Source organism: Cylas formicarius, unplaced genomic scaffold (assembly GCF_029955315.1).
Source record: "Cylas formicarius isolate icCylForm1 unplaced genomic scaffold, icCylForm1.1 PGA_scaffold_3__17_contigs__length_32017465, whole genome shotgun sequence".
NCBI classification, from domain to species: Eukaryota; Metazoa; Arthropoda; class Insecta; order Coleoptera; family Brentidae; genus Cylas; species Cylas formicarius.
This window is the reverse complement of record NW_026844326.1, coordinates 18,955,054-18,978,672: the sequence shown is the minus strand read 5'-3', so window position 1 is coordinate 18,978,672 and position 23,619 is coordinate 18,955,054. Positions and strand designations below refer to the sequence as shown.

The following is a 23,619-nucleotide window of genomic DNA, read 5'->3' as shown; positions in this document are numbered from 1 at the left end:
CAGCTACTGTGACTACTAATCACAACCAATTTTTATTTATACAAATATTTGTTTTTTCCTTTTATTCGTCAAGGTTGAAATGTATATAAAACGCTTAAGTAGTTCTTCGGATTAGGTTATTAAATGGTAGAAATCGATGTCAGAAAAGTGCCTCTACAAATTCAAATTTGGAAATCCGAAACTTTTAAAAATAAAAATAAAAATGTTCAAGAATGTCAAGAGAATTATAATATCGTTTATGTATTAAAATATCACAGCATTTATTTTACTTAATCTGTTGATTTCGCAATTCTTGTATAATTAATTTTTTTTCACTAGTTTCAGGCAGTTAATATTAAAACGATTTAACTAGATTTCCTGATTTAAACCATAATTAGATGTTAGTTTAATGTTGTTAGTTGTTAGTGTTAGTGTTAGTTGTTAGTTTAATGACAAGGAAAGTAAATTATTTTCCATTTTGGGCAATTTGTGGAGTTTCTCCTTTTTTTTTTTTTTTTTAGATAGAAAATTGCGCGACACTGTGCTACTACTATGTGAAATTAAAGATGCCGCCAACAAAATTCAATTTATCCAAAAAATCCAAAATTATCGATTTTGGAACCACCCTCGTATCTCCGTTGTCTTTTAAGAGTTTAAAACCGCTGTTATAGGAATTTTTCTGTAGACTCCAGTGGCGTAGGTTGTTTTTTATTTGCTCTAACCATATATTAGTTATAAAGCAAACATATATTTTTTTAAACGTATAGTATTTTTTCCATCAATTGGAAATCATTTAAGCTTTTCAGAAATATATATTAGTATAAAGTTGTTTGAAAATTAAGCTCAAATTTTAATTAAACAGTAGGCTCTGATTAATCTATTAAAAACAATATCCAAGTAAACAATTATTACCATACAAGAAACTCAATATTTTTTATTTTATTTAAATGTGTTTTATACCTTATCAACTACTATTTATAATAATTTTCTCCTTAATATAGTTCATTATTACTCGTTCTCCTCGTGCCAAATAAACTGGTGGCTTAAAAAGATTACCAAACATGTTGCAGACTATCCTTTTTCTATGACCGTTAGTTTTAGGGTATATTTTTGCAAAACAACACAAATGATGAGCGTCAGAATTGACAAACGTCAAAACATCCCATGATGATTTAGAAAATGCCTTGGCGACGTATAGGAGCGGTAACAGCAAATGGCATAATTAAAAAAATGGGTAAATGCATCATTTTGGGTGAAAATGTGGAGCAAGAGCTAGTAGATTATATTTTAGCTATGGAAGAATGCCTGTTTGCTTTAACAGTAACAGACGTTCGAAAACTAGCGTTTGAAATAGCGTCTAGACATAGCATCCTTAATAATTTTAATCAAGAAAAAAGGACGGCTGGAAAGAAATGATATTATTCCCTCATGGCGACGCATGAAGATATTCAATGTTGATGAAACTGGGTGCTCGACGGTACAAAGGAAATGTCAGAGAGTGTCTGCCCTCAACAGACGGTATGATAAGGTGCTTGCAACTGGCGCTCCTCCAGGCAGCTTTATCACTTAAGGGACACTGGGTACATTACTTCAGATTTGTTTGTTTCTTGGCTTCACCATTTTATACGCTGTGTCAAACCTAGTCGCGAGCATCCAGTTTTATTGCTTCTTGCTGGACACAGCACCCACAGCAAAAACCTCGAGGCACTAAAAATTGCACGTGCTAATGGAATAAAACAACTCCAACTACCTAGCCACACAACTCATCGTTTACAACCTCTCGGTGTGGGATTTTTCAGATCTTTTCCGAAGAACTACAGTCAGTGTATCGAACAGTGGCTTAGAAGTAACGTGAGCTGCACTGTAAGCATGTTTCAGGTGAGCGCCTTAATAGGAGAAGCCTATGGATTAGCAGCAACTGTAAGAAAGTCTGTTGACGCTTTTCGGGGGCAAACGTTTAACGTTAACTCATCGGTTAAAGCTGATTCATCTAGTGAAAACGATAATCCACTCGCTCTTCTGAAGAAACGGACAAGAACAACGGAAGTCTCTAATTCTTCTTTAGATGTTTCCAACTTGGAAATTTTTCCTTTGCCACTAAGCAAAGAAATAATTTCTAAAAGAGTGGCAAGAAAGCAAGTAGCATTAACCAGTTCTCCCTACAAAAACGATTTAGAAGAATAAAGAGCGGGCCTATCAAAAACCAAAACGACATTCAAGCGAAACTTAGGATTGACAGGACAAAGAGACATGATTCGCTTTCTAAAATGTAAAGTGTGGCATCATGCCAAATGTGCAAAACGTCTCTCAGAAAGTGAAAAAACATGTTTGTACTAACTGCGTTTAAAGTTAAAAGTGTTTTTAAATAACGTTAAAAATATTTAATGTGATTATATTCCATATCTCTTGTATTTTTTTAAGTTTTTTATATTCAGTCCAATTTAGGACACACCCGGTTCAATATACGAAACCGGTTTCTTAAAGTGAACTTTTAAACAAATTTTATTTTTGCAGAAAATATATGATTTATAATTTATTTTTTATTTAATATTGCGTTTTCTTTTTGGTAATACATATAATTGGTATAATATTCTGGTATATTTACATTTGCTTAAAATTGTGCTGATTAAAAAGAAAAAAGAAAAATTGAGAGCTGGTCGAAATTAGGCTCCATTACCCTAATATAAACAAAACATTTCCATAATATAGAAATTATACTAAATATATCCATTAAAAACCTTACCTGTGGTAATAAAATTATGTAGCTTCTTGGGTATTTTCAATGCATTGTATAAGATATACCAGCATTATATTTTCAGAATTTTTATACAATGCTATTATTATAGAAAATTAATTCAAATGAAATAAACACAGAAAGAACAAATGGAGAGTTAATAAAAATATAATTAAAAACAAAGTGTCGTAAGTTTTTCATACATTGGCTCCTTTGTTTTTAATATATGATATATAACATAATATTTATCATATTAATAAGACATTATCGTTTTTAAAATAGTATGTTATGCAACAAGTGCGGTAAACGGCATTTGACTCACGCGTTTTTAATAAACGAGTGAGTTAGAAAGTTTACCGAACGTGTTGCATACTATACTTTTTCAACGACCGTTAGTTTTGGGTCGATTTTCGCACAACACGAATACATTCACTGACATGACCGTCAGAATTGACAAACGTCAAAATTCAAAGTGTGGGAAATATCTCCGAAAACATCCTATTGCTCCCAAATCCGTGCGGTAAAATCCCGGAAATGTCCGAAGTGGCTCGGATTCATGGGAAACGAAACTGACGTGGTAAAGTGACGCTTCCCGCACGCTAGATCGGTGGGTAATTGGGTATTTTACAGATGGGAGTAGAAAAAAATATATTTTCATCCTGTTTTTTCGAAAATAAGTAAGATTTTTGTATAGTAAAAACTGCGTAACGGCTTAAATGCATTTTATTTTAATTTATTTAGTTGATTTAATATGGCCTAATGCTACAAATAAAGTAAAAATTAAAAAAAAAAGAATTTTGAGCTTAAATTTCAAAACAACTTTATACTAATATATATTTTAGAAAAGAAAAAATAATATACAGGGTGTTCCATTTCCAAAAATATATGTTTGCTTCATAACTAAAGAATGGTTAGAGGCCACTGGATTCTACAGAAAAAAAACCTATATAAAACGTTTTTTTTAGCCCTGCAATAACTCATAAGACAACAGAGATGTGGGGGTGGTTCCAAAATCGATAGTTTTGGACTTCACCCTGTATCTCAAAAACCAAAAGGGCCATGATAATTTTGTTGACGGCATCTTTAAATTCACCAAAAAGTAACATAGTGTCGCGTAGAGGGAGAGATACCCCGTAAAGGTGTCCAAATGTAGATGAAAAGGCTTACAGATTTCACTAAATGCACTACGAACTTTAAAATCTAACCCAGAACACCTCCTGGACCTGTAAAGTTTTGGGCTTGTTCTACTATTAAGGAGTGACCAAGGTTATTATATAAGGTTGTTCGGAAAGTCATTTCGTTTTTTCCCGTCAGAAGACTTAATTACGTTTTTTCGAAACCAACTTCACACTTAAGCCGCATAACCATTATATGTCTTGAGAGCTGATATTGCAAGGCTTGTGTGTGAAAAAGTTCTATTAATTCTACGCAGTAGTTTTTGGTTGGTGCCCTTTTAAATATGGAGAGCAATAAGCAGCATTTTCGTCATATTTTACTTTTTTACTTCAGAAAAGGTAAAAATGCTGTCCAAGCGAGAAAAAAATTGACGGATGTGTATGGAGAAGGCGTGTTAACAGTACGCCAGTGCCAGAACTGGTTTGCAAATTTTCGATCCGGCAATTTTGATGTCGAAGATGCACCACGGTCTGGAAGGCCGGTCGAAGCTGACAAAGATGCGATAAAGGCATTAGTTGATGCAAATCGGCGAATAACCACACGAGAGATCGGTGAGAGATTAAATTTGTCGAATTCGACTGTTTATGGTCATTTGAAAGGCATGGGCTTAACCTCGAAGCTCGATGTGTGGGTGCCCCATGTCCTTACGGAACGAAATTTGTGTCGTCGCGTTGACGTGTGTGATTCGCTCCTCAAACGTCAAGAAAATGTTCCATTTTTGAAGCGGATTATTACTGGGGACGAAAAATGGGTTGTATACAACAATGTTAAACGCAAGAGGTCATGGAGCGGAAAAGATGAACCGGCTCAAAGCGTGTCAAAAGCCAACATTCACCAAAAAAAGGTGATGCTCTCCGTTTGGTGGGATGTCAAAGGAATCGTTTTTTTTTTGAGCTTTTGCCGGACAATACAACGATTAATTCAGAAGTCTATTGTCATCAACTGGACAAATTGAATGATTCACTTAAAGAGAAGAGGCCCGAATTAATCAACAGGAAGGGTGTAGTGTTCCACCAGGATAATGCGAGACCTCACACAAGTTTGGTCACTCGCCAAAAACTTTTACAGCTTGAATGGGACGTACTGCAACATCCACCATATTCTCCAGATCTGGCGCCTTCCGACTACTATTTGTTGAACCAGTTTTTTGCCAGCAAGGACTAAAACTTTTACGAGAGGGGAATTATGTTACTACCAGAAAGATGGCAAAAGGTGTTGGACCAGAATTGCCAATATATAATTTAATAAAATATTTATTCATTATACGAAAACTGTCTTTCATGTTCCCCAAAAAAAACGAAATGACTTTCCGAACAACTCAATACAAAATATAAAACGAACAGGTCAATTTTTGACAGCATTGCGAGTATTCCAAAATGTCTATATACGTAAAAGCCAAATAAGAAGTAAAAGAATTTAAAGATAAAATAAAGTTGAGGCGATAGCTTAAAAATAATTCCGTTATTCGACTACGACAACGTAGAATGTGGCACGTAAAAAGCGTTAATTGGAATTACCGCTGCAACGAACTAACCGAACTGTACAGTTATCTAATTTATCAGATTGTGTTTGCTATTTATCTTCGTTTTATCTCGGCTGCGATTTTGAGTTCGAATTTAACGCCTCGTTATTGCGAGTAGTTGCTTGATTCTCTTCATGCTAAACCAAATGCAAAAAATAACATTTTCTTTTAGAAAACGCCACGTTTACAAGCAAAAATGTTAATTAAATTATAACATTGCGTAAACCGAGAAATAGTCAAATTAAAGAGTGGGACGTATTTTTTGAAAACAGAACAAAATAACATTCTTAACATCACAATTTCGATTGTCAATTTGCGTAGTTATGGCACAAATGAACATTTGTTATCTAAGGATTGTTTAGGTTGTAGAAATTCAAATTCCAAATGTTAACAACGTTGATAATAAAAATAATTTATCGCAATAATACCATATAAAAGGATCTTCGAATGAACATTTTCCGCAGACCATGTAACAAAGTGGTACTTCTACCCGATAAACCGACTTCTTTTGCAGGGCCGCAGATAAAAGCCGAAAATTTTAATAATACGATCTACAAGTGATAGTTTGACACATGAAGGACACTTTTATCTAAAATCTGTTCAGTTGTTTTCATAGATTCGAGTGATACAATGGCAATAAGAACGTTGTGAAAAACAATGAATATACATCGTAGGCACTTTAATCATAGCCTCCACTGTTATCTGAAATAAATAAGAATCGAAAAACAAGACAAACGAAAATCGCCATCTATGGAGAACTTCCCAGCTTATTCTAAGCGGACGTACATGAAATCATGTTCTGTTTAAGAATGCACGTAGGAAGGCGACTCACACGGATAAATATTAAACTTACAGATAGATAACCCGCCATAGATTGAAGGCGTTCAAATCGTGTCAATGCTCCTCCAAACCGTAGCCAATATTGGCTATTCCCGCCAATCGGCAACAATTTGTCACATTTCCAAATTTACGACGAAATGGATGAAACTCATTGTACTTTCGCTGCAGGGCTGCGGGGTCCGATTTAAAAGGGGCGTTGTGAATCAAATTAAGAATTCTTGCGATAATCGAAACGCTACTTTTCACGAAAAACTGATAATTGTCGGGAATCTACCAAATGAAAGGGTCTGGTGAAACAGTACGCAATTTTCCTCGTGCCCGTCCGCGTCGGATCAATTACTCGAAATTAGGTAAATTGCAAGAAATGCTAATTTAATATTGTTGCATCACGAACCCAACCGCTGTTATACATAAAATTTGCATACATATGTGCTATGTAATTGATCGATGAGAGCGCGTAAACAAATCACTACTTGACAGTGACGACGAGAAAAAAAAACACGGATCGATTAGATTGCCACGGGCATTTTTTCAATTTACAACTCAATAATAGCTATAACAAAACAATTAATATCAATCATAAATAACCGTTTTTAAATTAAAAATGTCAAGGAACCAAAAACAAGAAAAACTGCCTTTTACTTTTTACAAAACTTCTGGATTCCTCCTGCGTCGGTTCTTGCTGAGTCGAACTTGCAAAAGTTTCGCCAATCATCCCGTTGACTTCTTCAGAGCTTCACTGAAACTGGCTCGCATTTTACTCTGTACCTGTTATATATTGTTTAAGGGGGGCGGAGCAAAATGAGGGGCACAAACGCCGTCCCGGATGACAGGTGAAGGCCCGAGTCGCAGTTAAGATGGTTAGGTTGTTTATAGATTTCTATAGACTCTTGGTTTTTTCGTTGGTATAAGAATTGATTACATGCAAGAATTTTCGTTTTATCGAATAAAATTTTATGTCCGGATTATGTTCGGCAACTGCTGATTCGTTTATTTGTCTTAGTTTTAAGGCTTTTTGATGTTCTTTGAGCCTAGTTCATATTTTTCATTCGGTCTCTCCAATGTAATCTTTGCCGCATATGCATTGAATGGTGTAAACTCCTGGCATCTCAAATGGAATTTTGTCTTTGACGGATCAAAGATGTTGAGAGATTTTTGGACAAGTGGTGAATCTGGTTTTAACGTAATATTTCTTTAGAACTTTTGGTATGTGGTCAGTGATGTTTTGAATGTAAGAGAGGAGCACAGTGGCAAATGTAGGATTGCTTTCGGCCTCATTGCTATTGGAAGATTGTGGTGAAGTATATTTTGTGAGCAATATATAAGCAGGTACAGAGTAAAATGCGAGCTGGTTTCAGTCAAGCTCTGAAGAAGCCAACAGGATGATTGGCGAAATGTTAGCAAGTTCCACTCAGCAAAAACCGACGCAGGAGGAATCCAGAAGTTTTGTAAAAAGTATTACAGTAGCCTGCGGAAGTTTCTTTAAAAAATTAACTTCCTTTCAGTTTTATTTAATATCATTTGATACATGGATTAAGACTGTTACAGCCAATAAAATCGCCATGTACATACAACGAAGTGAAGTAAACTAGACGCGTTAAAAAAGGCGACGCGAAATATAGGAGAGTGAAATAGAACACAAGAAAGCATCGTCGGATATTTTATAAAAAGTGATATTGGCAAAAAGTCTTCGTACATTCAAAGATCCAGGTTTCAATTAGAACTAGCATTTCAGTTAATGTTATAGCAGCTCTAAAGCCAAGATCGAAGAAAAGACTTTGTACATACGGTCCAAGTTATAGTTATAAGACTTATCAATCAGAATATTCTAGAAAACAGCTAACTAACGAGCAACACAAAACATTAAAACAATGAAGTGATAGTTCGGAACTATTCGGAGCGATAACCCTATTACCGCGTCAAAATATTGATGCTACACCGTCCATCTACTATCGAATAGTGCACAAAAGTCCTTGACTGATTCTATCGATTTAAGAGCCTTTTAAGAGACTTTGAATTTTGTTAGGTGAACTACTCAAAGTGCTGTGTACACATTACCTAACATTTACTACCACACACCACTTAGTTATGTTGAACTAACCCACAGTCCAGACATCGTGCGTTCACTTTGTAATATCGGCAAGATCTCGAATAAAAATTAATTGAAGCAAACACGGCAAACGTGTGGGATATCAAATCATCCCACAAAATAGTTACATCCCAAACTTACTTTTCAAAGGTTTATTTTTCAACTACTCAAATTCTATCGATCACTTGTTTGACTGTTCCTAGCTACTCAAAAGGTTATGCTGATAATTGAATAGGTTGGTTCACCAATTCACCAATTTAGGGTGGTGCCTTCAACCAATTAAAAGATTCCCAAAACCCGGGAAAATATATTGCAAACTATAAACATAAATGAAAAGGATTTTCATTTATGTTTATAGAACCTCATAGAAATGAGTATACATTAAATGGGATATTTAAAAGAAGTCCCGTGAATAATTCTAATTATTTCTGGCAAAAGTTTACTTATACAGTGTACATTCTACAAATGTACAAAATAACAATAGAAGACGTTCCAATTTATTTATATAATGACCAATTGTTAAATTTAAATATTTACCGCAGTTACTATCATTTGCTTGAAGATGATAGACAATGATTCAGTACAAGGTTTTGGGCAGTTGTATAATTACGCGTTACCAAATGTAGATTTTTGTGGTGGAATGCAGTCTACATAAGATTTTAAATAAAATAAAAACAATGGAAATTCGACGATCTCAGTAATTCTAGTTACTACCATCGTCAATTTTAGTATTTATCAGTTTAGTATAATTATTTATATTTCACACACACACAAGGATCATACGATGACAATTTTATCTTTTTCGATTTCTTCTTTAGTTTAGTTAAGTTAATAATATTACATCATGAAAACAAATATAGTCACACCACAATTATGACTTTTTAAAATGCGATAGGCTGAGTCGCACCAGTACCAGGTCCAATGTAGACGGGAAGAAAACGAAATAAATTGTTAAAATTTGCTTCCATATACATACAAATTTTTTTTACTGAATCTTCACGCGTCTGACACGATTGTGAACTGGTTCATTTCGGACCAAGCCAGTCCGATCTAAGCGTATCCAATCAAGTCACCAAAATCGACAGTTTTCAAATAATGGTGTTGGTGCGAAACGTGCCATTATCATACGTCAATGCAGCGAACACTTACCCATGGCCGTTGGGAAACCTGGTGGTGCCAGGCGAAGAGGTAGAGTACGGGGAGGGCGTGTTGTTCTGCGGCGACGACGATATAGAGACGCCGGAGGCGGTGGCGGCGGCAGCGGCGACGCTGGCGGCGGTGGACGGAATGGCAGCAGGTTCGTAATACTCCGTATTTAACGTACGGTCGTCGATTTTCAGTTCGGCATTATGAGCCTTGGACGCACTTTTGATGTCCATGAACGCCACCGTGCACGCCATCGTGACCTCACCCGTCTTCTCCTCGGTGACCCTTGGCAATAACTTAACACTCTGCACTCGGCCATATCTGCAAATGAAACACTGAAATAAACGGTATGAAATTTGGAACAACTCACATGGTCGTTGTGTAAATATTAGGTATTGAAAAAAAAAGTAATTCCTCCATCTCTAAGTACGTAATCTTTATCGTTTCAAATGTGCTTTTGAGAATAGCTGTCTTAAACCAAAATTAGTATCATTAATGTTCCAATTGTAATCCCTAAATTCGTTGCCAAAAATTGAGGCACCTCTTTCAATAGAAATAGTGGTTCACCGCACTGCATTTTATTTGATTCCTGTAATTCATCTTTAACTAATCAATTGACTTGATTTGTTACGTAAGTTTCGTTCCATCTTTGGTTCTGGTTTTGGTTAGGATATTCAATACCAAAGACGGTCGTTTAAAATCCATTATGTAAACGACGTAAGCTGGTCGGTCTATAAAACTAATTTCTAGGGCCGGTTTTCATTTTGGTTCCGATTTTAAGTTGACATTTTTGGCAACTGACTGTTGTTATTTTATTGATTATTTCAAAAATATGCGTATTATATTATTACTAACACGATATTCATTTTTACAATTTCGTTTTGGCACATATAAAATATAACACTTGATAATACCGATTAAATGCAAGCAAGTGAGCAAAAGTTTGGTCAGTCAATTACAGGAAAAATGCATTGGTTGAGTTATAAATCCGTCAAAAATTTTGTCGAATATTTATCCAAGACCAGGGACCAAACGTGAAAGCAAAAAGCGTGTCCAAAAAATGTTTCCTATTTATTAATGATCAATACTAAAAAATAGCCAACCTCCATTAACTAGTAGGACTTCGGTGAACATTTTCCCGAAAATCATTCCCTACATTTACTCTCTCGTTAGTAAATGTCCTACATGTGGTAACTAGTAGGAATAGGTCATTATAAGGGGTGTTTTTTTTCGATGTATAGAACTCTAAGTTTGCAATAAAACAACGATGGATGGATTCGATTGACATGAATTTTATTTATCCGAAAGATAATCTTGTGGCATTACATTTTAAATATCATTTCTGGCATATGACCGCCACGATTGGCGCGGATGTAGTCCAATCTGGACGTCCAATTTTTGATGACTTTTTCCAACATTTGTGGCCGTATATCGGCAATAACACGGCGAATGTTATCTTCCAAATGGTCAAGCGTTTGTGGCTTATCCACATAGACCAATGACTTTACATAGCCCCACAGAAAGTAGTCTAACGGTGTTAAATCACAAGATCTTCGAGGTCAATTCACAGATCCAAAACGTGAAATTACGCGGTCACCAAACGTGTCTTTCAATAAATCGATTGTGGCACGAGCTGTGTGACATGTTGCGCCGTCTTGTTGAAACCACATCTCCTGGACATCATGGTTATTCAATTAAGGAATGAAAGAGTTAGTAATCATAGCTCTATACCGATCACCATTGACTGTAAAGTACGGACCAATGATTCCACCAGCCTTTAAAGCGCATCAAACAGTCAGTTTTTCTGGATGTAAAGGTGTTTCGACATACACTTGAGGATTAGCTTCGCTCCAAATGCGGCAGTTTTGTTTGTTGACGTAGCCATTCAACCAGAAGTGCGCTTCATCGCTAAACAAAATTCGCTTATGAAAATCGGGAACAACGGCAATCTCGTTTTGGGCCCATTCGACGAATCCACGACTTACTTGTTGATCGTAAACCAAGATTCTTCCGCAAAATCTTCCATAAAGTGGATGGACACAGATCCAATTCCTGTGCTCGATGGCGAATGGACTCATTCGTGTCTTCCTCAATGCTACGAAGCAATAGCTTCTTCTGGACGCACCGTACGGCGTCTCTGGGGATGCGAGTTATCAATAAGAGTAAACGTGGTGCGGAAACGTTCCATGGTTAATCGAATTAACTGCTCTGATGGACGATTTTGTCGACGATAAAATGGACGTAGTGCGCGATACGTATTCCGCACAGAACCATTATTTTCGAAATAAAATTACATTATTTGCAAGCGTTGTTCAGGCGTGAGTCTATTCATGATGAATTGCCAAACCCAACTGAGAATAAATCACTTGACAGCTGTTAAATCGGTCGCCATCTTGAACAGTAATGCCAACTTAAAGCTCTATACATCGAAAAAAAAACACCCATCATTACCTCAGGTTTGTTGCTTAAGCTTTCTAATTCCTATTGCTTCAGGCTTTTTATACTCAACTATCATACGAGTGAAAAGTGTTCTAATGAATGGGTATAAAAATTAAAAGTTCATTAACACACATATTTTCATAAACTGCCAGAAGCCCACGGATTGCGTTCACAAAACTCGTTTCAAAAAAATTAAATACTCGATATATTTGTAGGTAGCAATTTACGATGCAGTTTTCATTACACAGACAACGAATGTAAAAACACTGACGCGCCAAGATCGATCCGCATTACATTTTCAATAAAAACAACAATTTATTGTCTTTAAATGAAGAAGACTTGTAACCAATAACAACGGCGACCTCGAACCACGTTGTACCACAACGTTTTTTTTTTCTAGCGAGTACACCTCAATTTTATATCAAGACAATTTTCGCCGCTGTTTTTAAGTTCCCTGCGTTAAATTCGAATTAAATTACCATTAACGTTTAGATGAGACGAGTCCAAAGTACCTGCTGGTTCATGATAGAATTCGTCGGTAAGTTTAAGGGTATTTTCCAGACGCATCGCCACCGCATGGTATTAACTGGCGTGCTGATGATATTAAATCAAAACCAATTTTTCTATATAAATATCGCCTTTGTTCTCGCAGCGTATTCTCGAAACTGCGATAAGCAGTATCGTACCGTTGACCGTCGCGCGTATAGATAACGGACCAATACGAGAGCTGTGTCCCAATTAAAAATTGTTTTTTACGCAGACCATTGTTTCGCGCTTGATGCAAAAACAACTTATCGTTAAAAGACAAATTAGTATTAGTCACCGGCCACCGGCTGTATACGTGAAGAACCAGTTTTGGCGAATTACAACCACGCGGCTCAAACCTTGCGACTATTATTTAAAAAGTTTGGAATTTATATCCGCAAAGTGTGATGTAACACACTACCATGAATCGTCTTTTTTTCATGGTGGGCAGTTTGAAATTGCAGAAGACCTTCCGAATATGCCGATGATTTAACACAGAGGTAATTTAAAACAGGATTTAGTACGGCTGCTTCAAAAGAATAATAAAATAAATTCAGTTATTAGAATGAATAGAATATTTCACGAAGCTGTCGCAAGAGGAAGATTGCATTTGAAAGGTTTATTCACCCACAACCAACTCCCAGAATCGTAATTTCCTTCACGGCATATATATATATATATATATATATATATATATATATATATATATATATATATATATATATATATATATATATACTCAGTTGCTTGTTACTTGAAACAATTAGACAATTTACTTTTTACAAAACTTCTGAATTCCTCCTGCGTCGGTTTTTACTGAGTCGAACTTGCTGAATTAAAACATCTTACCTCTGCTCTTCTCTCTAATAATTTCCACATTAATGATATTAAGCGTTCCATCAAAAAATACCCTTCACCACAACCTTTCAATAGCAATGAGGCCGAAAGCAATCAAACATCAAAACATCACTGACCACAAACCAAAAGAAGTATACCTTCAAAACCAGTTTTACCACTTGTCCAAAAATCTCTCAACATCTTCGGTCCCTCAAAGACAAAATTCCATTTGTAATGCCAGGAGTTTACAGCATTCCATGCATATGCGGCAAAAAATACATTGGAGAGACCGGACGAAAAATATCAACTAGGCTCAAAGAACACGAAAGAGCCTGACGACTAAGACAAATAAACTCATCAGCTGTTGCCGAACACGCTCATGAAACCGGACATAAAATGTATTCGATAAAACTAAAATTCTTAAATGTCACCAATATGGGAATCAGTCATCTGAGACGGTGTTTATGCCCCTCATTTAGCTCCGCCCCCCTCAAACATTAGATAAGCAGGTACAGAGTAAAATACGAGCCAGTTTCAGTCAAGCTCTGAAGAAGCCAACAGGATGATTGGCGAAACGTCAGCAAGTTCTACTCAGCAAAAACCGACGCAGGAGGAATCGAGTAGTTTTGTAAAAAGTATTACAGTAGCCTGTGGACGTTTCTTTGAAAAATCATTAGACCATTTGTTTTTGCTTTAGGTTTACATTGTGTATTGGAAAGTGGTATGGAAATGACAATTCTTGTAATGTTCAAACTTCAGTTATCAGTAGCATAATCATACTGATTGACGACTACAAAATAAAGTAAATAAAAAAGAAACGATATGTTATATCGCCTAACCACACAAGATCAATTAAAACGTTGTGTGTCGATAAGCAAGAACTTATTTGGGCACTAACATTGTCTAGGATTGAATTTCGGGAAAATATTTCACCCATTCATTCATTTTGATAACAAGAACCCAAGACTGAGAGTTAATTTGTGTTACACCAAAATGTTTCATTTCTAAGTAGACATTGTTTTAATCTAAAACATAACGGTGTTAGTTTTAATGTGTGGAATAAACCATTTTCGTCCCTTTCACATTATAGAACATATTCGTTAGTAACGAGATGAAAACTTTTCTTGCTTGCCTACTTGTAGCTTGTTTTCTTTGCACAAATTTGTTTTAATTTAGCATATATAATTTGTCTCCTGAAAATTAAAATAAATTATTGACCAGTTTTACTGGTTATAGCAATTTACATCGTTTAACAGAACAAATTAATACATTTTCGGCCGGCTCTGAGGCAGTTGAGCTAATAGTTGTGAAACGTCTTAAGGTCCAAAAGTTGGCTTTCAGCCTCACCATGAACCCTGATACAAATCTTGACAACATACGGGTACCTGGAAACCATAAGAATTGTCGACGGTATCGCATGTGGGCTGTGAAGAGTATAGGAATCTCACGTCCATCAATAGGGGGCAGCCGATTTAGAATACTTACTACGAACCCAATTCATAGAGTCCGAAGATATATCCAAACTCGCTAGGGAAGAGTAGTGTACAATCGGTTTAACTAGAAGTAACCAACGCTATAATTTCTATTAATAAAAGCAACAAAACAACTCAAACTAAAACTAACGGAGCAATGAAAATCTTGGAGGAGTCAGATTTATTTGTTTTTCGTACTGATTTCTTACGATAACGAGTACATTCTTAGGTAATTCTAAGGAACCAATGTTGATTTTCTTATAATGTGGTAAATTTTTAGATTATTTTGAAGACAATTTCCATTGGGAACTACCCTCCAAGCTTTATTGGGCTAAAAGGATCATTACTCATTGATAAAATGCTTAGAAACCTGCGGCTAACATAGAAAAATAAAAATGTATAGCAGATCGGGACAAAAAAACCTTAAATTCTCAAATCCAGCATCGTGTGTTCGTGGACCTTATAGTTCCACCCCCGCCAACAACCTTCTCTTTTATACCGAAAAAAGAAGACCAGAGAATTTTTCCCTATAATAAAGGCGACCAGGTCATTCCAGCTGGGCAATCGATATTCCTATTTTCACTGCGCGGAAAGAAAACGGCAACGGTGGCCGAAGCGAGACAGAAAATAATGACGTGGGTCCCCATTATTTTCGAAATAACTCAGGTCTGCACGCGTCCCCACCCGTCGTGGCCCGTTCGGAATGCTAAAGTTGGCCGTGGCGACGACTGCGCAGAAGACGTTATATAAAAGCCTCGTCGAATCGAGCAGTTGAATCCATTATACATCGAGGTGTCTAGCTAGTAGGAGGCGAGCTCTCTGAGCATGTACGCACAATTTTCTTTGGAGTGAAGTGCTGTAGTGTTCAGAACATGTTATAATGCCGATAATTATGTCTTGTAAAACGTAAAAAACAATTGCTTTTTTGACTAATTATTCACGACGCATTAATTTGAAGTTGGGGCGTTGGCCGCACGTACGTTCAAACGCGCACACTTCAAGATGCGTAGTATGTCGTATTATTATTAGTGAATGTCGTTTTGCAAGTGCCGTGGTGCATCACAAAAAGGATAAATTTGATTCTATTAAATAATGATGGATTAACTTGACTATCCCGTAAGTTCGCAAACGCTCCCGGTTAGCCTGGAAACGGTTGCAAAAAAAAAACGATTTCAGTTCGAAGCTGAATTGATTTTCCCAAAGCGTTCCTCCGCGTCCCAGCTGCGTTCTGGGCTGGATCGGGCCAGGGTCTCTTCCGCGCCATTTAGCCTTCCCCCTCCCCCTCCCACGAGAATTTTGTCTGGCGACGTTGCCGTCTGCTCGGCGTGTATCAAGCACAGATAAGGAATAATTATTGCGACTGGGTGTAGCAGGTTAAACGTCGAGCAAAAGCTTTTAAAAACAATATCGAACTTTCTCGTCGTAAGAACTTTGGTTACAGTCCTTGGAATGCACCTGTTTTAATGGAAATGTTAGGGCTCTCATAGACTAAAACAGTATTTTCATCGTAAAAACCACTTTTTTCAGAAATTTATATTTTAAATAAATAAATTATTACTTTGAATTTTAATTTTGAACCTCTTTAATAAAATATTGTTACGTTTTTCGCTAATCTAAAGAAATTTAAACGAACATGATTTTGAATGAAAATAATCTAAAAAATAGGTTGAATTGAAAAATTCATTCATTCCTTTAGATACCGACGTTAAATGTACGTAAAACAAGGCACTCATGAAATCTACAAAACCAGTTTCAACATTAATTTAATTATAAAACAAGATGACATGTCTCGCTTAAAATGGCGTCATCACATATACAATAATCGTATGGATTAAATTTTTATTTGTATTGGTCTGATGATGCCATTTTAGACGAATAAAATGGGTGTAAAAAAAAATAATAAGTACATGCGTTAAGATTTATATTTGAAAAGTGCTTGTTAAGATTTGTCGCAAAAATTGACACCATCAAAAAATACGGCAATCCAAAAAAGGAAATGTGCAGTTTGTTAAACTTCGTAATAAAATCAGACAAAAAAAATATTATGCAACAAGTACGCGACGTAGTCAGCGGAGTGACTGAAGAAGTTTATTAATATACATAATTAGGCATATTTGGGTAGGGGGGAGAAAAACATTTTTCGCAATACAAATGCATAGTATCCATTTGAAACCAGTCAGGCAACGGTATAACGTGTATAATATTTGCAGACAAGCGCAGTCTATATGCAAAACGCGAAATCTACTTTTCTTGGGAGATTTCAGTTGCGTTCTTTTCTATTTTTGAAAAAGCACGTAGACATTTCAACCTACCACGTAAATTGTTCCATTTTTCGTCGAGTAGCTGTCGACGTAAAAGCGCTTGTGAATAGGGACGACGTCTCTACTCCGCACTGCAAAATCCAAATCGGTCCCGCCTAACCGAGACAGAGTTTCGATTGAGAAGTCGTTATTGACTTCGCCGTTTTTTTTTTTCTCACAACGAACGGAAGACTGCTTTTATTCGTTCTTCTCTCTCTCGATGGAGGAAGAAAATATGATGCCGGCTCCGTCGTCGCCGCGGAAAGCATGGTGGAACTTCGGATGGGTTGAAAGCGGGGTAATTTAGCTTAATGACGCAGCTTCTGGGGGAGAAGAAAGGGGAGATAATTGCGGGAGACTCTGCTTTATTATACGGTCGCCCGGTTTTTGATGTGAATCGAATTCCAAATTGCGAGTCGGGTTTTTGCGCAACGGAGATTTCGGATAGATTGTTTCGGATCTCTGTCGACGTACAATGGCGTTTTGGTTTTTATACACGAATGGAAACGACGTTCCCGGGGTGGATTTATTGGTCGTTAAAACGGATCAAGACGAACGGATGCAACTATAGAGAATCGCTCATGTTTTTTGAAAGTGTAATATAAACATCTTAAAGGGGTCGAAATTATAAAAGTCACTTTCCTATGTAACGTGTCTAAGCAGAAATGCTTTATTACGGAGGGACAGGGTGTCCCAAAATTCCAAGAAAAAAAACATATTTTAATGAAAATTTCAATGTTTTGTATACTTAACGCATTCTAATGGCGACATTGCTGTAAGTCCACCAAAAAAATTACAGTTTGTTACGAACTGGTACCTATAACCTAGGTAGTACGTCTTTTTCGCAATGAAAAACAACAGTCATGAAAATAACGTTAACCATCTTTTTGGTAATCACTTAGCACTAATTGAGTAACAATTTTCATCATAAGCGAAAAGGTGCTTATCGGTTTTTGTTTTAAAATTATCGTCGACTTGTATTTTTCTGTCACTTCTTTGTTATTCTGCGCGTTTTCTGAATTTCTGAAAAAACCACACGCGCTGTAGAAGGTGTAGAGCTGGTTGGTTCGAAAGTTTTAAAGTTCGTCACAACATAAACGTGGAAAAGATGCTGTGCTGAACTTGTTAGAGGATAAGTGGCCCAGTATTGCATAAAATTACAGCTCTAAGGATATTTTCAATGATGACGAGACTGGGCAATTTTACAAGATGACTCCAGATCGTACCCCTAAATTTAGAGAAAAAAAGGGTTTGAGTGGGAAGCAGTCGAAGTTGAGGCACACCGTTTGGTTTTGTGCAAATATGACAGGAAGCGAAAAATGCAAACTTCTTGTTGTTAGTAAATATGAACGACCGGGATGCATGAAAAATGTGTAAAATGTACCTGTCATTTATAAGTCATACCAGCGAGCGTGGATGATTTCAGAAATTTTTTATAATTATTCAAAGGATTGGGATGAAAAACTAAAACGTCAGAATAGAAAATTATTGCTTCTAGTTGACAATTTTGTACCTCATCCAAAATATGTAATATTAGATTAGAGTTTTTGCCTCCAAATAGCACCTCAGTCGTCCGACCGATGGATCAGGGCATCATAAAATGCATTAAGACATATTTGTATAGTTTAATCCAGTCATTTGAAAATAAGGAACCTTTTAACATCACTATCCTAGACTCCATAAAATTACTTGCACAATGTTGGAATGTTGTTAATTCAACCACTATTTCAAAATGCTTTCGACATGCGGGTCTGATAAAATCGGAAGATGAGTTTGATTCAGACGGCGACTTACCTCTGGTTCAGTGATTCGAGAAGTAAAAATATAATGACGACGATGACTAGGAGGTGCCCCAAAGTAATTGGCTGCTCAATAGCGGCCAACATCTAACCAACAATGAAAAGTATCTTCTTGAGCTGCATAGCTTCCCAACTGTTGATGATAATTTAATAACAACAGAGTTATTAACGGATAATGATATTATTACTGAAGTGTTACAGCCAAAAGATTCTCAAAGCTCTGGTAACGAAAGCGACGATGATGTTCAACAGGACGAAGTAACAAGTTATTCTGATATATGATATACTGATAATGTAACTGATGATATTATGGAAGCGTCGAGGAAGATTGAGAGCATATCGAGAATATGACATTTGTATTGAGAAAAAATAAACAAAAATAACGAATTTTTTAGTCAAAAGGAATAAAGTATGTATTTTTAGTTGTATGGTGTACATTTTTTATAGATAATTTTTTAGTTTAGACAGTTTTTTAGTACCTTTAGTGTTCATTAGTTTTCTAGTTTTATATAAAATAAAAATATGTACGTACCTACATTTTGGTGTTTTTTTATAGCTTATAGAGTACTCATTTTCTGGACCCTAGAGGGGTACTTTATAACCGAGGTTCACTGCAATTAAATTCTGAGGATAGTTATAAATATTTTGTTTTACCAAAATTATGTTATGATTTTTCAAAATTTTGACATACCGAACTGAAAAGGTTCGCCAACACTGACGTAGAGAGCCTAGTCAACGAAATGACCACGAATATAAAATATGATGTTACGTTCTATATATAATCAATCTTGAACGGTAATTCCATATAATATTCTCCCATTTATCCGATCAACATTTGTTTACAGACGGTATTCGCGGAAAATAATACGTTTCATGTGAATTACGCGTATAGTGCCGGGCTTCGATAACAATATTGCGACACAAAGATAAGATATATTGTGCCGAAAAAAAAACCACAACGAATCGCAACGAACAAAGTTCGAATTAAAGGAGGCACCGAAAACGACACCGAGCAGTGATTTTAAAAACTTCTCGCCCCATACGTACGTTCCGGTTGGAGCTTCTTTTGTTCTTTCTATTGTCGGATCAGACAAGCAAAAGACAATGTCGAAAGTTATTTTATTTCGTCAGGCTTCACGGTTTACGTGTTTTTCGTTGTTCTATATCTGTATCGTCCTTTCAGAAAACATTGGTCGTAATCACTGAGAAAAGTATATTCGTAAATAGGCATACATAAATCAGGGTACAATTGGTGCGTTGCAACTTGTTTGTTTACTGGTTTATTTGTCTCGTCTTTGGCGATTAAATCGGTATAAGTATGAAATCACACTTGCGTGTTTTGACTTAAAGCTATTTTTGTATCCTTCCAGAGCAAAATCTACCACGTGCACTGCTCCATAAACAAAATACAACCCATATTAGTCTAATTCAACACAAAATTTATAGTCATCCAGATTTCCGTATCGGTCTCTATAACTCCTCTGTCACGTTTTGACAATAATAATTTTATAACAGCACGTAGCAGGGCCATAAATCTTTGGAGACCATGTAGTTCGGCATACATGTTTTTTTATAGCTCCATTACATTCCCATATTTTATACCGCTAGATAAAACTTTACAAAACGCTTGACCATGATGTGCTTACGTCGACATTCAATAATAAGTTATTTTAGGCTCATATTTATTTTGATAATGTTACACTACCACGGAATTCGCATTACCGTTTACGCATTTGAAAATAAAAATTACCACGTAAGTAAAAGCTCATCAGCTTACAAGCAAGTACTGAAATGTGGGTAATTTTTATTCTAAACGTTTAATGAGGTACGAATATAAATTAAATGTCAACTCATAGTACAAGGTCGGAATTATATTCTAAATAGTGATGCAAGTGCTTTTAACAACAAAAAAATAATTATGATTATACCCCTAGTACCGAGGAGCATAATAAAATGACAAGCCTTATTATTATAAATAATTTTGTCAAACGACTTCCCTTCATTATATAGGCATAGGTAGCTAATCGATGTTGACTTCGAGAGATTGCATTTCGTGAACAATATTTACGCAATTATTTCTAGTTTTATCGAATTTGAAAACGCAATATCTGAAGTTTTCGATATAGGTGTTTGTTTAGAATGACTTTTCAATGGGCGCTATATCCAAGTATAAAACGAAAACAAGACGTACATATCAGTTTTTAAAACTGTTTGAAATTTGCTATTTTAAGATACATTTTTTACTCACTGACGTAATTAAAATTTAAAAAGTCACCGCATGACTATTTGAGACGTTGAGTTTAATGAGTCTTAACTTTTTGGAAATTATGGTTTGCTGGCAAGTTTTTCCTTTCAGCAGTGGCTATACATTATCCTTCATTAGGAATTCATTCGTTTCTACTGCATCACTAGCCGAAGGTAAAATTGTTCTTGAAAGTCCGCATGTCAACAAATGAACAGGAGATTTATCAGACACTGTTAAGTATCCGACGCTCGAGCAGGGCTAGTTGCAAATCAAGCAGTAGATTCTTAGCTATGTCGACAGTTGCTTCAACTAATCTGTTTATTTTTGGGTAATGAGAAGTCGACGTTTTGTACAAAATCCTCACATTCTTCGCACCATACTTCGAAAAATGTAGGGTTCGACTTATTACTTCATAGCTTTATTAATAATACGAATACGTTTACAACGCATGCACGTTTTCCATCAACATGGGCCATGATCAGCGCTCTTTTTCTAAGTTACTCATATTACACTTTGTTATAGTAACGTTTTGTTCTTTAGAAGATGCTGTTTTCAAAACTCCGACGTTTGATCCTCGTACCATTTATACCACCTTCCTTTATTTAAATATGGAAGTGGTATTCCATGCTATTTTTGTGTGGAATCAACTCAAAATAAATTGAAAATATAAATAAGTAACCGAGACAACAGTCCCGTTCCCGACAGACCCGTAAATAAAACGACTTTTAAAAATTCCACCCATTAACCAAACCGGCAATCTGGTTATCGAAAAACAAAAACAACTTTATCGGTTCGTAAATCTAAAGCGGTGGGTTCCTGCTATTTTGCCTCACAGCGAGCTCGTTCTCTCTACGGGTCGCATAAATTTGCAATTTATTTTTCTGTGCCCGTTTCCTCAGTTTGTTTTTTTCATCCTCTCGACGTGTCCGTATATCGTCGATTCGCCGGCTAGATATACCGGTCTTCGATGTGTTTTGTAGACCGGTTCGTGTTTTTACCGGAATAAATCAAAATCCCGACCGTGAAAACTGTTGGGTTTATTTTGGCTCGGAATCGGATGTACGTAGTTTGGCCCCAGTTCAAACCTTTTTATAACGAAATAGGTCAAAATCGTATTAAAAAGTGTACACTTTAAATTGCGCCTCCAATTTCGAAGGATACGAATTATATAAAACGTTTACGTCGGTGGGTTTTCGAATCACAAAATCTATAAACCCAAAAAAGTAGCGTTGCATAATACTCTCTTTTTATCGATTATAAACTAGTCTGTACTTGAAATTACTTTGAACGTTCCAACCAAACCATGCGAAATAAATGATTTGCGTTTAAAATCTAAAAACGAGACACTTTATTTACAATTTGTTAAATGAATGTGGTCTCTGTTTATCTGCTGTCACATATGTAATTTAAAAAAAAAACAGCTATTTCGCAGTATCCCTGGGCAATTTATTATTAGAAATATATCAAATAACAGAAAAACAGACCCCTCTACTAAATAACAATAGTAGGCATTACCATAAATGATAATAAAACTTCTATCAAAAATTTACATAATTTAATACATTCAAAATTATTAACCAAAACGATATAGTTCTGGCCAATGATAGATCAACACCTCAACACCTTACAAACCCGAAAGTCACTAGGCTATCTGAAAGATTTAATGCAGATAGTAATTCATATGAAATTCTAACGAAAACTAAACAAAAGCGTAATTCGTCATAAGAAATCTAATAACACATGCCGTACTAACAGCAAAATTGTTTTTCTTCAAATTCTAAATAAGCACACTCACTCTCATTATCTCACAGTTCCGAAAGACAGTTGAAACACGTACGTATACAGATTGAAAAAACTCTTTCCAACATCCACAAAGATGTTACTAGCAGCATTTTTGCTATAGACTTTATACTGAATATTATAACAGGCAAAGTCGCTCTTAAAAACAGGATCGCTCATTGTGAGAATTCCTTATTCGTCCAGCGTAACACCTACTGGAAAGAAAAAGGCTAATAAACCCATATGAATAATATTATTACGCACGAACTCGCTTAAGTAACAAACAATGGTTTTCCCGCCATTATAAATTATCGCTGGGAACTCCCTCCCACGGAATAAAAAAGAAATCTTAAACACAATCATTACGAAGGTACCACCCAGTTCTTGCACGCATTAACGAGTAGTCAAACGTCCAGTCACATGAAAACTTTACCAAAAGGTTATTTGGATAAAACTTTCCTACCGAATGGTTAGATAAACAGCGTATGTTGCGCGAGTAAGCAAACAAAAGAAAATCATTATTTTTCCAAGCTTCCTTACGTAACAATCGCATGTAACACAGAACCGTTACTAAAACAAACAAAAATAGTTTTCAAGAAGTATAATCCAAACGCCGCGCCCATAATTTACGACAGGTTCGACCGTTTCTCCATACATTTATTGTGAGCGGTGACGTCATTTGGGCGTGTGGCAACGCCGCGCGGTTGACCAAGTGTGCGGTGCCGAGGCCCCGCAGT

General features: G+C 36.1%; 1 protein-coding gene and 2 long non-coding RNA genes across 6 annotated transcripts in view; 1 reads left to right on the top strand and 2 right to left on the bottom strand.

The window, feature by feature from the left end:
* The window catches only part of LOC132699381 (protein split ends), a 136,430-nt gene that overhangs the window by 51,469 nt on the left and 61,342 nt on the right, over nt 1–23,619 (bottom strand). For all 4 annotated transcript variants that reach the window (XM_060666046.1, XM_060666049.1, XM_060666047.1 and 1 more), the window contains exon 2: nt 9,490–9,807. In XM_060666046.1, coding sequence (XP_060522029.1) covers nt 9,490–9,807 — 318 coding nt within the window. The remainder of the gene's footprint in view (nt 1–9,489; nt 9,808–23,619) is intronic.
* Nucleotides 396–2,409, top strand: LOC132699384 (uncharacterized). The gene is made up of 3 exons (XR_009618503.1): nt 396–675; nt 1,081–1,213; nt 1,271–2,409. It is a non-coding gene; the product is annotated as an uncharacterized LOC132699384 (long non-coding RNA).
* Nucleotides 16,650–19,598, bottom strand: LOC132699382 (uncharacterized). Its single transcript, XR_009618501.1, has 3 exons — nt 19,550–19,598; nt 19,391–19,469; nt 16,650–17,382 (listed from the first exon to the last, which is right to left on the bottom strand). It is a non-coding gene; the product is annotated as an uncharacterized LOC132699382 (long non-coding RNA).